Source organism: Podarcis raffonei, chromosome 18, assembly GCF_027172205.1.
Source record: "Podarcis raffonei isolate rPodRaf1 chromosome 18, rPodRaf1.pri, whole genome shotgun sequence".
NCBI classification, from domain to species: domain Eukaryota; kingdom Metazoa; phylum Chordata; class Lepidosauria; order Squamata; family Lacertidae; genus Podarcis; species Podarcis raffonei.
In genome coordinates this window covers 11,602,750-11,618,266 of record NC_070619.1, presented here as the reverse complement: position 1 = coordinate 11,618,266, position 15,517 = coordinate 11,602,750, and the positions used below count along the sequence as shown (strand labels likewise).

At 46.9% G+C, this 15,517-nt stretch overlaps 1 protein-coding gene across 12 annotated transcripts in view; it reads right to left on the bottom strand.

The window, feature by feature from the left end:
• The window catches only part of TCF3 (transcription factor 3), an 88,666-nt gene that overhangs the window by 56,880 nt on the left and 16,269 nt on the right, over nt 1-15,517 (bottom strand). For all 12 annotated transcript variants that reach the window (XM_053372886.1, XM_053372880.1, XM_053372881.1 and 9 more), the window contains exon 3: nt 13,720-13,792. In XM_053372886.1, the coding sequence (XP_053228861.1) occupies nt 13,720-13,792 (73 nt within the window). The remainder of the gene's footprint in view (nt 1-13,719; nt 13,793-15,517) is intronic.

The window sequence follows — 15,517 nt, the reverse complement described above, 5'->3', positions numbered from 1 at the left end:
AAAAACAAGCTTGCCCCTGCGAGAAAGAAAGAAAAAAAGCCCTCTTTTCTTCCGTAAACAAAGTTGTTCCCTGGCGGCCACCTGCTTTAAACATAAAACAGGGAGGTGGGAAGAAAAGGGGGGAGACAGGCAGGCAGCCTGGGAAATCCTTTGTCTTAAAGACTGTTTTTCCTAAACTGCAGTTGCCACAACAATACGGTGAGTGCTCCTTTCTTGCCTTGCAAAGCTCTGCAAAGAAGGACCATGTTCTGTTTGCAGGTCTTATTCCGTTCCCGCATTTGCACCCTGCTTTCCTGGCCCGGGAGATTCTCCCTCCTTCCTGGCGCGTGCAAAAACACCCCTGCGAGGTAGACTAGATTGCTTTCCCTGCTTTGGAGGGCCTCGGGTCCAGGCGGCGGACGAAATCCCCCAGACAGCGTTCGAAATCCCCTTTTGCTACTGGGAACGGGGTCCAAATACGACTTGTTGCAGGAATTTATGTATAGGGTGCGGGGGGGGGGTTGCCCCTCCAGCAGATATCATGCACATGCAGCCCACTGCCAAAACCAGCACAATCGCTTTTGTGACTTGTCCCCACAAAACAGTTCATTCACAGTTTCTTCCTAACTATTCAAAGGGCCTTTGCTGCACGATACCAAATGTCAGAATTCACTGATAAACATATCTCTGTACTGGCTCACTGGGGAAACTTCAGAAATTCATATAGACAGGTGAGCTCAGCTCCTCAGCAGCCCCTCTGCCTGAGTGATAATCCCTGGCCTCCTGATACCTGAGTGCCAGACAGGTAGCCATTCCAGAAATAACAAACCCAGATGAAGACAAAAGGGAGTGATTCACTTGGCTGGGAAACAGGGAAATGTAAAGATCTCTTTTGTTTCACTTGATGGGTGTTTGGTGGAGGGCAAGGGGAACCATGGGGCAGGGTCCAGGATGCTCAGATTACGGCCACCAGACCTCCCCTTTCATGATGTAACCGTGATGTATGAGTGATGTAGTTTGGGGGGTGGGTGACATGGGGATGAGTAGCTAATAAAAGTTTGGGGGCTGTTTTGTTCGGGGCTTCCATCCTGTTTCACCTGGTGGCAGGTGGGAGTCCTGTCGCGACAGTCTTCAATAAAGACCAAGCCTATGGTTTTTGCAGTAGTGATGTATGGAAGTGAGAGCTGGACCCTAAAGAAGGCTGATCGCCAAAGAATGGATGCTTTTGAATTCTGGTGCTGCAGGAGACTCTTGAGAGTCCCATGGACTGCAAGAAGATCCAACCTCTCCATTCGGAAGGAAATCAGCCCTGAGTGCTCACTGGAAGGACAGATCCTGAAGCTGAGGCTCCAAGAGTTTGGCCACCTCAGGAGAAGAGAAGACTCCCTGGAAAAGACCCTGATGTTGGGGAAGATGGAGGGCGCAAGGAGAAGGGGATGACAGAGGACGAGATGGTGGGACAGTGTTCTCGAAGCTACCAGCATGAGTTTGACCAAACTGCGGGAGGCAGTGGAAGACAGGAGGGCCTGGCGTGCTCTGGTCCAGGGGGTCACGAAGAGGCGGACATGACTAAACAACAACAACAAGTTTGAGAACCAAGGTACCACTGTATTTATATCGCGCCCATCTGCTTTTGTGTACTTGCCCTGAGATTCCCAGAGGTCCTTTCGTCGCCTGATGATGCGTTAACAGGAAAGTTTGCTAACCTGGGGTTCTGGTCCAAATTTTGCTGAGCGAAACCCCAAACGGTAGTCCCCCAAAATTAAAAATAAATAACCGGCCGTTCATTCACCATCCAGTTTCTGGTTCTCATGTGCCGAACGACGAATGGGTGTTTTGTTTTTAAAAAATAAGTTTACCAAATTTGGAGGGGGGCATTGAGAGAGAGAATTCCCCAGCCGATTTAAAATAGAACGGAGTTTAAATTTAGGTTTCGGGCCAGCTTCCTGACTTGAAACTGCTGCTCTCCGGATCTGGAATGATCATCAGGTATATAAAAAAGACTTGGCACATTTTGAGACGCAAACTCTTGACCAGAGGAATTTGCCTGGAAGGTCCCCCACCAAGGCAGGCTTGTCCTGCTTGCAGAAGGAACGATCCAGACATCTAAAGTGGTACGTTGGTTCTGAAACTTAATCTGGAATTCCCGTTCCAAAACCAAAGCGTTCCAAAACCGAGGCGCGCTTCCCCATAGAAAGTCATGCAAAACGGATCGATTTGTTCCAGACTTTGAAAAACAACAATTCAACATGAAACTTACTATCTAATGAGACCATTGATCCATAAAATGAAAGCAATCATCAATGCACTGTACAATGAAATAAATAGGACAGTATTGTGGACGATAAAATTTAAAATGAATTTTTTTTCTTGCCTGCACTGATGATGGCCATTGTTTGGATGGGGGGGGGGCTTTTATCTATTTCCACAGTCACACAATCAATCAATTAATCAGTAGCTGAACTGGGTTCCACACAGTCACAAAAACAAATGAACCGGAAAAGCCTCAAAACCAAAAACACAAAATAAAGAGCAAAAAGAAAAGCGCCAAGCTTAATCCGTTCCAGAAGTCCATTTGACTTCCGAAATGTTCAGAAACCAAGGCGCAGCTTCTGATTGGTGCAGGCGCCCCGGAAATAATAGCAGACAGCTGTGTCTGGCGTCCGGCTTTTGATAAACGTTCGGAAACCAGAACACTTACTTCCGGGTTTTCGGAGTTTGAGAACCAAAGCATTTGAGAACCAAGGTACCACTGTACTTGAATCAGTTCTTTGCTGAGAACAATGAGGACTAGAATGTTGCTTTATCATTAGAGCAAAGGGCTGTAAATTCGATTTTGGATGCCGAAGGTTCTAGATTCCATCTCTAGCTGGGACTGGGAATGTCCGGCACCCCCCAATCTGTTTTATCATAAAACCGATTTATCATAAAACCGTTCCACGTTCCCCAATATTTTTCTTGCAAGCCACCAGTGTGGATTTGATTTAAATGAAATCGATTTAAATCAGGATTTGAATCACTAGTCAGTAAGACTTGATTTAAATCATTTTTCTTTTACAGAAAGGCTCATTCTTGCTGGTATCGCCTTAATATTTACAACCAGAGGAAGCTTTCATTTCTGGAGGCAGAATGCAAGGCTAACCTGCGGAACTCCCTGCCACAGTGCAAGCCATAATTTGCTTTTTTAAAAACCCAAGCAGAACTGCTCGCCTATCATATATTAGAGTGCGGTACAGATGTTTGATTTGGGGGGGCATCGAAAACAGGCCACCAATCTCCTCCCTCGAGAATTGCCTGTAGATGCCGCGACGAGGAAAAAGGCAAATTCCCTGCTAAAAAGAATAATTCAAAACAAAAACCATGCAGAAAACCCATGGAGATTTCAAGTCAGCAGGAAAACACAGCGTCCCCCCCCCCAACCAAACGCGCTCCCCATAGCAACCCCCAAACTTGGAGTCTTTTCAATATGGCGAAAATCCCATTTTGAAACACAGCCGGACTTTCAAATGCAAATAGCGACAGAGACGGAACATATGGTGGAGGTTAGTTCTTATTTTTCCTAATTAAATGGCACACTGCTGTTTTGTATAACAATGTTAATAGGGCATTTGCAAGCTTTCGGGAGGGAGGCCGAACTGTCTCTCTCTCTCCCCCCCCCCCCATTTTTTAAGAGAGAGGTGGCAATTGGCAGAGAAAACCGAAGGCCGCGAGACACACACATACCCCGTCCCCAATCTCCCTCGATATCAACACGGTGGTTTGGCACATTCCCAATTTAGGGCTGGCGCTGGGGGGGAGAATAGTCCCCTCACATCCCATTGCCGCTTTTTTTTGCAGACCGCTAAAAGTAAAAGATTTTACTTTCTTGGGCTCCATGATGACTGCAGATGGTGACAGCAGTCACAAAATTAAAAGACGCCTGCTTCTTGGGAGAAAAGCAATGACAAACCTAGACAGCATCTTAAAAAGCAGAGACATCACCTTGCCAACAAAGGTCCATATAGTTAAAGCTCTGGTTTCCCCACTAGTGATGTATGGAAGTGAGAGCTGGACCATCAAGAAGGCTGATGGCTGAAGAATGGATGCTTTTGATTTCTGGTGCTGGAGGAGACTCTTGAGAGTCCCATGGACTGCAAGGAGATCAAACATATCCATTCTGAAGGAAATCAGCCCTGAGTGCTCACTGGAAGGACAGATCCTGAAGCTGAGGCTCCAAGACTTTGGCCACCTCAGGAGAAGAGAAGACTCCCTGGAAAAGACCCTGATGTTGGGAAAGATGGTGGGCACAAGGAGAAGGGGACGACAGAGGACGAGATGGTGGGACAGTGTTCTGGAAGCTACCAGCATGAGTTTGACCAAACTGCGGGAGGCAGTCGAAGACAGGAGGGCCTGGTGTGTTCTGGTCTAGGGGGTCACGAAGAGGCAGACACGACTAAACAACAACAAACGTAACCCCCCTCCCTTTGGCAAAAACGCCCCCCCTCGCAGATTCGCATACCGAACATGGACATCTCCAATGGGTGAATTTTGCAATGGACATCTACAGTGGCACCTTGGTTCTCAAACTTAATCCGTTCAGGAAATTCCGTTCCAAAACCAAAGCATTCCAAAACCAAGGCACACTGCTTTCCCATAGAAAGCAAAGCAAAATGGATTAATCAATTCCAGACTTTTGAAAACAACCCCTGAAAAAGTAATTGAACATGGATTTTACTATCTAACGAGGCCATTGATCCATAAAACGAAAGCAATAATCAATGTACTGAAGTCGTGCAATCGATCCATCAGTAGCTGGACTGGTCGTGAAAATGAAACGAAAAAGAGCCGTAAAAGCAAAAAAAGCAATATAAATAGCAAAAACAGGCAGACCTCGGCGTAACACTCAAATCGGAAGCGTGGCACTCAAAACGGAGCACGTTCGGCTTCCGAAAAAAGTTTGCGAACCGGAACACATACTTCTGGGTTTGCAGTGTTTGGGTTCCAAGTTGTTTGAGTACCAAGGCGTTTGGGAACCAAGGCCTTGCAAAATAAAACCCCTGCGCTTCAAAAATGGGTTTCTGAAAATCCCAGATGGAAAAACGAAAGGAAATCCTGCGTAACAAGGTATTTGGGTTAGCATGATGGTGAGTTGCTGTTTTGAGTAAAGAAGTTTCTCACGCAACACTCCCTTTAATCTCGACTGGATGTTAGTATTCGTTTTTTTAAAAAAATAAAAATAAATAGAGGGTGTTTCTAATCAGAAGGATCCATCTTGTCAGGGCGGCACAATGGCATCTCCCAGCTCCTGCCAGCTCGGCAGGTTTGGCAAAGTTGGCATCATTGCAAAGCTAACGCCGAGAGAGAGCGGCGCTTGCTTGCCGTCACTCCAAGTGGGCATAACTTTTCCCCCCGCCCCGTTTTGCAGCAGAACCCCAAACTCTTGCTGAAATCGGGGTGGGGGGAACGGGGCCTATTTTGTGGCAGCGTATCGCTGTCAGAAGGGACACGGGTGGCGCTGTGGGTTAAACCACAGAGCCTAGGACTTGCCAATCAGAAGGTCGGCGGTTCGAATCCCCACGACGGGGTGAGCTCCCGTTGCTCGGTCCCTGCTCCTGCCAACCTAGCAGTTCGAAAGCACGTCAAAGTGCAAGTAGATAAATAGGTACCACTGCGGCGGGAAGGTAAACGGCGTTTCCGTGCGCTGCTCTGGTTCTCCAGAAGCGGCTTAGTCCTGCTGGCCACATGACCCGGAAGCTGTACGCCGGCTCCCTCGGCCAATAAAGCGAGATGAGCGCCGCAACCCCAGAGTCGGCCACGACTGGACCTTGGTCAGGGGTCCCTTTACCTTTACCGCTGTCAGATGTGGGCAAGTGGGGAGAGACGCAACCGTTCCACCTGATTTTTGGGCAGGACTTTCAAGGGGGAAATCTGGGTTGTTGACTGCAATCCAGCAGTGGAAGGGAGGGGGCTGATTTACTAGGGAAATTTGGAAGAAGGGGTTAAGCCCACTTTCTCCGAGAAATCGCAGCGCCAAGCGCAAAACACGCCTGGGGAACTCCGAGCGCCGACCAAAAGGTAAGACAAGGTTCTAGTTCCCGTGCTCCTGACTTAAATAGCAACTGTGGCTGTTGCACGGAGGGTGGCAATTTTTTATTGCGAAGACCTGGAACCCTGGGGAGACTCGACAAGCCAGAACGGGTTGCCAAACCCATTTCATTCAGCTGTTGTTCTGCAAAAATGTGCCCAGGTTCCAGCCCTCGGTCTGACTTATGCAATGTGCAATTTATGTCATTAAACAAAATAAATTTTAAAAAAAACCTTAACGGCCCAGAAGGGTTTTCTGAAAAACGAAATCGAAGGGGTTGTAGCCAGTGCTGGCCTTACTCAAGAGTAGACCCGCCGAAAACAACCGGCACGAGGTCTATTAACGTCAATGGGTCTACTTCTGAGTAAGGCAAGCGCCGGATGCAGCCTATGATTTGAATCTTTAGATTGAGCCAACACAAAGGATGAAACGAGGTGTGTTTTTTTCACTGGGGGGGGGGGCGGGGGCGGCAGAGAATGTGTTGCTAAAAAAACGAGAGAGTTTAACCAGGAAATAACACTCTCTTTTAAAGCGTGTCAACTCTAATTTGAAAAATTCCAGATTTATACGCAATTCGGAACGAGACCAGTGATCTGCTTCTCCGAATTTTGCAGCGGGTGCAAATATGAACATTTATGGTGGGAACTTGCACCATTTGCAGTAAATGACATTTTTTTAAAAAAACCTCAGTGGGCAGAAAAGCATTTATTATGGAGCACATACAGAACAGAAGCGAAAACATGAGATTGGCGGCCAGGGAATGTCGTCACGTATGGAGGCTGCAAAGCTACGATTGCCACATTTTGAAGAGAAAAAAAGACTTCTACTTTTAACTACGGATCGCTATTATGACGACTCTTGTTCTAAATACCCTTCCTATATGTAGGGCTTCAGAAACTGTGATACACCACATTTACTTGAGTCTCATGCGCCGTCGAATCTAAAGCACACTGCAATTTTCACAACATCATTTGGCCAAAAAAGGTGAGCAGTGGATTCAAGAAAACTTGGTCTTGCTAGTAGCAAAGTTCTTCACTTTCAACAACAACAAAAGAAGAATAATAATAATACCTATTGCTCCCTCGCTTGCCACGTGAAAGTATTGGGGCTCATGTTCCCCTCTTTGGGAACATCAGTATGCGCAGAACAATTTATTAAACTGTTTCACATGTATGTATGGACTTTCCTGAAGGACAAGGGGATGGGGACACTTGCCCTCCCAGACTCCTTCTCCGAAATCTTTGAGCCCCAAAGCACGGAGATCCAGCTCCAAAGGTCTTCTGGAGATTCCCTCAATGCGAGAAGTGAAGTTACAGGGAACCAGGCAGAGGGCCTTCTCGGTGGTGGCACCCTCCCATCAGATGTCAAGGAAAGAAACAACTATCTGACTTTTAGGAGACATCTGAAGGCAGCCCTGTTTAGGGAAGCTTTTTAATGTGTAATGTTTTATTATGTTTTTATATATGTTGGAAGTGTGGCTGGACAACCCAGTCAGATGGGCAGGGTAAAATTATTATTACTACTACTACTACTACTATTACTACTACTAGCTACAACACAGAGCCTAGGGCTTCCCGATCGGGAGGTTGGCGGTTCAACCTCAGAGTCGGCCACGACTGGACCTAACGGTCAGGGGTCCCTTTACTTTTACTACTAACAAAGACTAGCACATCTACAGCCAATCCATCGCGGACATGCATATATCCGCCTATAGACATAAAAACGTAAGGCTGTCGTCACGCTGCATTTTGCATGATGAAGGAAGGGCTTCATCGGCCAAATTAGAGAACTGTCAAGTTGGAGGGGACCCTGAGCTTCACCCCTGGGGCAATGGAGGAATATGCACTTGCCCCATGCAGGAATCGAACCCACAACCTAGGCGTTATCACGTTCGCAACCCGAGCGTCCACTGTACTGTTAGAGGGTGTATACATGGAAAAACCAATAAAAATATTTTTTTTTCAAAAAAGGTAGTTTTTATGCCTTTGCAAAACTGAAGTGCTGCCACCTTTAAAACGAGCTCACTTCATTTTATTTTATTATTAAGCCAGAGTGGCTGGGGAAAGGCAGAACCCTTTTGCAATGTTTTTTTATTTTCATTTTTAAAAAGCCCTCCGTTTCCTTAATCACAGAAGCATATATATTATGTCAGGCATTACCAAAATCCTAGAAAGGGATGCGGAACAAGCTGGCAACAAGCCCCATTTGAAGCTTTTGCAGATCAGGTGAACTTTTTCGCACCCCCAGCTCCACAATAAAGGGCGGAAGAGAATTATACCTAGGTGCGTGCGTACATCTAAATATATCTTTCTACGGATATAATCCAGGCATTTTAATTCTTTGTTTGGGAGAAGAAGGGGGCGGGCAGGGAGAAAGGAGTTGGTCGGAGGGGGGGGGAAGCAACCCTCAGATGCAACGCCAACCTTCCTTTTTGGAGAGAGATCAAAGTGTGTCAAATTAACAATTAAAGATGGGCAAAAAATCCACAAAGAGGGAAAAGAAAACAGGCGCTTGCTTCCTTGATATGCGGTTGTTGGTTTGGGGTTGTTGTGCTTTCTGGTTTTTGCCCAAAGGTAAGCTGCTGTTTTAGGGACGCAGGTGGCGCTGTGGGTTAAACGACAGAGCCTAGGGCTTGCCAATCAGAAGGTCGGCAGTTCGAATCCCCGTGACGGGGTGAGCTCCCGTTGCTCGGTCCCTGCTCCTGCCAACCTAGCAGTTCGAAAGCACGTCAAAGTGCAAGTAGATAAATAGGTACCACTCCGACGGGAAGGTAAACGGCGTTTCCGTGCACTGCTCTGGTTCGCCAGAAGCGGCTTAGTCCTGCTGGCCACATGACCCGGAAGCTGTGAGCCGGCTCCCTCGGCCAATAAAGCGAGATGAGCGCCACAACCCCAGAGTCGGCCACGACTCGACCTAATGCTCAGGGGCCCATTTACCTTTACCTTGATTCTTGCTTTCCTTTTATGGATCAGCGGTCTCGTTAGAGAGTAAAATTCAAGTTAAGCTGCTGTTTTAGGGGCTGTTGTTAAAAGCCTGGAACGGATTAATCCGTTTTGCATGACTTTCTATGGGAAAGCGCGCCTTGGTTTTGGAACGCTTTGGTTTTGGAACAGAATTTCCAGAACGGATTAAGTTTGAGAACCAAGGGACCACTGTTTTGAGAGAAGGCATTCCCTCCTGATAAAGAGGAGGTCGGGATACGGGGATGTGTCTGCCAAATTCTCAACCATCCCCAGGGCCAACAGACAAGGGCACTGCAACCCCTGAATCTTATCAACATCTGGAAAATGCAGACTAGAGCTTGTAGCTTTTGCTTTTATTTTGGCAACCGCTTGTTCCTGCAGTTTAGTTCAATGAGCTTTTGGCTGAAAGCAAAGGAATGAAAACTGTCCTTTCCAAACCGGTTTTTTTTTGGGGGGGTCACCCCCAAATCATCGATTTTTGTATAGGTAACTGCATAACGCACTATGAAATTGTACATAATAATTATGCCTTAGGATACAGGGGGAAAACAGAGCTTTCTGATACTTGCACAATGTTTTGTGCATTGTAAAATGGGACCTTGGTAGTCAAACAAATCGGCTCCCGAATGCCGCAAACCCGAAAGTGAATTTGCAAACGTTTTTTGGAAGCCGAACATCCGACGCGGCTTCTGATCTGAGTACAGGAAGCTCTTGCATCCAATCGGACGCCGCGCCTTGGTTTTTGACCGTTTTGGGAGCCGAACGGACTTCCAGAACGGATTATGGTACCACTGTACACCCCTTCTTACTGCTTAGAATAAATCGAGGTTGCCGTCTCTCTTTCTTTGCGCTGCAAGCACCGCAAACTTCCTGCATCGCTTGGATTGCGTGTTCTGTGCACAAATTACCGTATTTTTTGCTCTATAAGACTCACCAGACCACAAGACACACCTAGTTTTTGGAGGAGGAAAACAAGAAGAAAAATATTCTGAATCTCAGAAGCCAGAACAGCAAGAGGGATCGCTGCGCAGTGAAAGCAGCGATCACTCTTGCTGTTCTGGCTTCTGGGATAGCTGCGCAGCCTGCATTCGCTCCATAAGACGCACACACATTTCCCCTTACTTTTTAAGAGGGAAAAAGTGAGTCTTATAGAGCAAAAAATATGGTACTTCTTGGGATCTGGGGTACAGAGGACTCCTGCTTCCAGCGATTCTCCAATACCCCCAATGTTGCTTTTTTTGCAAGGTTTCCATATTTCCAACAAATTTTTGCAATAATTTTCACTGAGTTACAGCGATTCTAGCTTTTCATTTTGGGGCAACCTTTCCCCCCACAACTGAGAAGAAACAGGACCTTTTTCAGTGTTCCTAAGCCATGGGTAGGCAAACTAAGGCCCGGGGGCCGGATCCGGCCCAATTGCCTTCTCAATCCGGCCCGTGGACGGTCCGGGAATCAGCGTGTTTTTATATGAGTAGAATGTGTCCTTTTATTTAAGATGCATCTCTGGGTTATTTGTGAGGCCTGCCTGCTGTTTTCACATGAGTAGAATGTGTCCTTTTATTCAAAATGCATCTCTGGATTATTTGTGGGGCCTGCCTGGTGTTTTTACATGAGCAGAATGTGTGCTTTTATTTAAAATGCATCTCTGGGTTATTTGTGGGGCATAGGAATGTATTCATTATTTTTTTCCAAAATATAGTCCGGCCCCCCCACAAGGTCTGAGGGACAGTGGACCAGCCCCCTGCTGAAAAAGTTTGCTGGCCCCTGTCCTAAGCAAAAGCTCACCGCTTCATGATTTTTGTTTTGTTTTTTTGAAAAAGTCAAAATGTTTTAACCCAGCTGCAGACCGAAAGCAGCCTCTGGCTTCCTAGGGGATCCAACTTTGGGGCAAGACAGCTACAACAGCCCCACATCCCCACTTGGCCCTTTCTCAGATAGACTGGTTGACCACAAACTTGACATGAGCCAACAGTGTGACGCGGCAGCTAAAAAAGCCAATGCAATTCTGGGCTGCATCAATAGGAGTATAGCATCTAGATCAAGGGAAGTAATAGTGCCACTGTATTCTGCTCTGGTCAGACCTCACCTGGAGTACTGTGTCCAGTTCTGGGCACCACAGTTCAAGAAGGACACTGACAAACTGGAACGTGTCCAGAGGAGGGCAACCAAAATGGTCAAAGGCCTGGAAACGATGCCTTATGAGGAACGGCTAAGGGAGCTGGGCATGTTTAGCCTGGAGAAGAGGAGGTTAAGGGGTGATATGATAGCCATGTTCAAATATATAAAAGGATGTCACATAGAGGAGGGAGAAAGGTTGTTTTCTGCTGCTCCAGAGAAGCGGACACGGAGCAATGGATCCAAACTACAAGAAAGAAGATTCCACCTAAACATTAGGAAGAACTTCCTGACAGTAAGAGCTGTTTGACAGTGGAATTTGCTGCCAAGGAGTGTGGTGGAGTCTCCTTCTTTGGAGGTCTTTAAGCAGAGGCTTGACAACCATATGTCAGGAGTGCTCTGATGGTGTTTCCTGCTTGGCAGGGGGTTGGACTCCATGGCCCTTGTGGTCTATTCCAACTCTATGATTCTATGACTTCTCCGGCACATGGAAGCTCCACCCAGCCACAAAACAGAAGCTTCCATCAAACCTTTTGTTTCCCCTCTTTTTCAGAAAGGACGAGCGCTGCCAAGGCGAAAGAGTACAGAACCGCTCAGCCCATCCCAGAATCTCAAACACAGCTGGGGCGGTTGCGGCAAGAAGCCCAAATTATTTTGCGAAAAGCATCAAAGCTGGGAGTTGGGGGTTGAGGAAACCTCTTCAGATGTGACAAGCTCCGGGCAGAGGGAGTGGAAAGGGGTGGGCAGTTTGTTTGTGTGTTGTGGGGGTGGAAAGAAGGAGATTGCACTTTGTTGCAACCACCTGTAGCTTCAAAATTCGCAAACGTGCACCAACTCGCCCCCACTCCCAAGACACGCACGGGCGCAGAAGTCTCTATAAACACACGCCCCATATTCAAAGCAAACCCCCTCTATCAAACGAAGCACATTTTGCTTTCATGCTCAAAATCAAAGGACGCACGAAGTCGGGAGACCCCCAAAAATGTACCTTGAACTTTTGCACCTGCGGTTAAAAATAAAAAACGGAGCCTTTAGCAAACCGTTCTTGCAAACCAGGCGACAAACCCCATTGCCCTAGACCAGGCATAAGGCAAACTCCGCCCTCCAGATTGTTTTGGGACTACAACTCCCATCGTCCCTGGCTAACAGGGCCAGTGGTCAGGGATGATGGGAATTGTAGTCCCAAAACAGCTGGAGGGCGGAGTTTGCCTAGGCCTGCCCTAGACCCTTGGCCCAGCATTGGCTGCTGGAAGTTGGGGGCGGAGTCTGGCACAACCTCTGGAAGACCCCTGGGGTTTCCCCATATCCCTGGTCTGAGAGGAGGCATTCTCTGCTCTCGAGAGGGAAACTCCTCTTTATAAAAGGCGGTCGTTCCTTCGGCTCTCGGGGTTATTTGTGGGGCATAGGAATTCGTTCATTTTATATATTTTTTCCCAAAATATAGCCTGGCCCACCACAAGGTCTGAGGGACAGCCCACAGCTGAAAAAAGCTTGCTGACCCCTGCGTTAGATAGTAAAATTCATGTTAAATTGCTGGTTTAGGGGTTGTTTTAAAAGTCTGGAACAGATTAATCCATTTTGCATGACTTTCTATGGGAAAGTGCGCTTTGGTTTTGGAACGCTTTGGTTTTGGAACGGACTTCTGGAACGGATTAAGTTTGAGAACCAAGGTATAGAACTATATTTGTAACTTTAAGCCGAAAGGCTGCCTTCACGGATCGCATTGTGCTCTGCCTGATTGTGAGTAAAATTTCTTTTTTTACTTACGAATAAGACTGTGGTGCCTTTATTCTTTTAGGAGGGGTCAGAGGGTATCACCAGGAATAACAGAACATATTTCAATTTGGGCAAGCCAAATTAAATATGCTTATTGTCTTAAAGAGACTCACACAAGTCTGCAAGCAACTTTCTGTGAATGGGGGCAATGCACTCTGCTGTATAAACTTGCTAGAGCAAGTTAAAAAAAGGTAAAGGGACCCCTAACCATTAGGTCTAGTTGTGGCCGACTCTGGGGTTGCGGCGCTCATCTCGCTTTACTGGCCGAGGGAGCCGGCGTACAGCTTCCGGGTCATGTGGCCAGCAGGACTAAGCTGCTTCTGGCGAACCAGAGCAGCGCATGGAAATGCTGTTTACCTTCCCGCCGGAGCAGTACCTATTTAACTACTTGCACTTTGATGTGCTTTTGAACTGCTAGGTTGGCAGGAGCAGGGACCGAGCAACAGGAGCTCACCCCGTCATTGCAGGGATTCGAACCGCCGACCTTCTGATCTGCAAGCCCTAGGCTTTGTGGTTTAACCCACAGTGCCACCCGCATCCCTTAGAGCAAGGGTAATATTAATCAATGTATCCTCTCCTGTTTCTCGCAACATTCCTACATGTCGCCCGTCTCCAGATGTTGTGCCAGAATTCCCGCAACTTCCATCATCATCTCTGATGCTGCCTGCATCATTTATATTATTATTAATTATTATTAATTATTATTATTGCCATGCAGGAAGCTGGCATCCCGGCAACAGCAAGCACAAGACCTCAGGATCCTCGTTTGTGCAACCCTGGAGGACAAAAACCAGAAATACGGGGAGATATATTCAAGCATACCTGATCCTCCGAACTGCGTGCTAGCCAGAGTCGTCGGTCTGTTTTTCCCATTGGCTACTGGCAGCGGGAACATCTGGGGAAGAAGAAGAAGAGGGGGGAAACAGCGTTAGAAACTCAGATATATATACGTCAGGCGCCAAACGGCTCCTTAAACCACGGTTGCAGTTGCAAACACGAAAATTTCCGGTTGCCATTTTGGGGACAAGGTGGTTCTAACATCTTGATTTTTCATCATCATCAACCTTTATTACGATCCAGAGACCCAACAAATCGTTACAAAGCAATACACAATTCCTACAGCCTACCTCCAGGTTAAACAAGCATTCTGTTCAAAATATAGGGATCATTGGTTCTTGCAACCACCTATAAAATTTTTGCCACTGCTAATGTTCTAGCGTTTGTCCGGTCTTCCAATAGGAACCTGACATAGTGAGCCTCTGATTTTCCCAGGAAAGGTACCAGCAAGGGTAATATCAGTTCAGGCCTGGCTTGCTCATATTTTGCACAGTGCAACAAAATGTTTTATGGTGTCGATGTCTTGAGCACACGGGCAAAGTCCGTCCTGTTAGGAAACTCCTCTCAACACTGCAGAAGGAAAGACGTTTAGTCTGGCTTTGGTGAAAAGCCTTCGATAGTTTGGTACTGTCAGGTTTTTAATGTAAGATGTTGACTTAAAGACATGCCCATATTGGGCATTAGGTCCAGTTGTGGCTGACTCTGGGGTTGCAGCGCTCATCTCGCTTTATTAGCCGAGGGAGCTGTCATACAGCTTCCGGGTCATGTGGCCAGCAGGACTAAGCCGCTTCTGGCGAACCAGAGCAGCGCACGGAAACGCCGTTTACCTTCCCGCCAGAGCGGTACCTATTTATCTACTTGCACTGGCATGCTTTCGAACTGCTAGGTTGGCAGGAGCAGGGACCAAGCAACGGGAGCTCACCCGTCACGGGGATTCGAACCGCCGACCTTCTGATCGGCAAGCCCTAAGCTCTGTGGTTTAACCCACAGTGCCACCCACATCCCATGTGCCACCCACATCCCATAAGTGGCCGATAGCCTGGTGCAAAATGTGCCTGGCAAATTTTGAACATTGGGGAAGAGGTTACCTAGACAAGGAGAAGGGGGTGCCAGGGTGGGCGGATATAGGCAGTATTCAACACCTCCCAAAATCTGGCACAGTTTCTCGTCTCTGGGTTTAAACACACACACACACACACATATAACACAGAGAATTATAAGAGTTGGAAAGGGGACCCTTCAATGTCAATGTCCAACCCTCCTGTAGTACGAGAATCTCATCTAACGTGGCCATGAAACACAGCCTCCCAAATTCTGCTTTGAAACTTCTAAGGAAGTTTTTTTTTTAAGGACTTCTAAGGAAGTCTGTTCTGCTGCTTTTTAATAGATTGGGTGGGGAAGCAAAATTTAAAAATTTAAAAAAAACAATGCCCAGGAAATTTCTGCTCGCCTCTAGTTGCAAACTAATCTGACCACCCCCCTTGCTTTTTTAAATACGCTACACCCCCCCCAACAAGAACAAGAGTCAAAGAAGCAAAATCTATTGCTGAAAAGTCGCACAAAAAGCAGACCGCTCTGACGCTGATCAGAAATTTCAATTTATCACCTAGGGTTGAAAGCGAAAATTCGGACACAAAAGTTTAGTTGTTGTTTTTTTATGGCCAAAGTTGCAAATGAAGTTTTGACATATGGCAGCCCTAACTTCAACACACACCCCCTTTCAAAAACATTCAGATAAATCGGAAACTGCCCGTGTGATCACAGCAATATAAACATGTTTTGG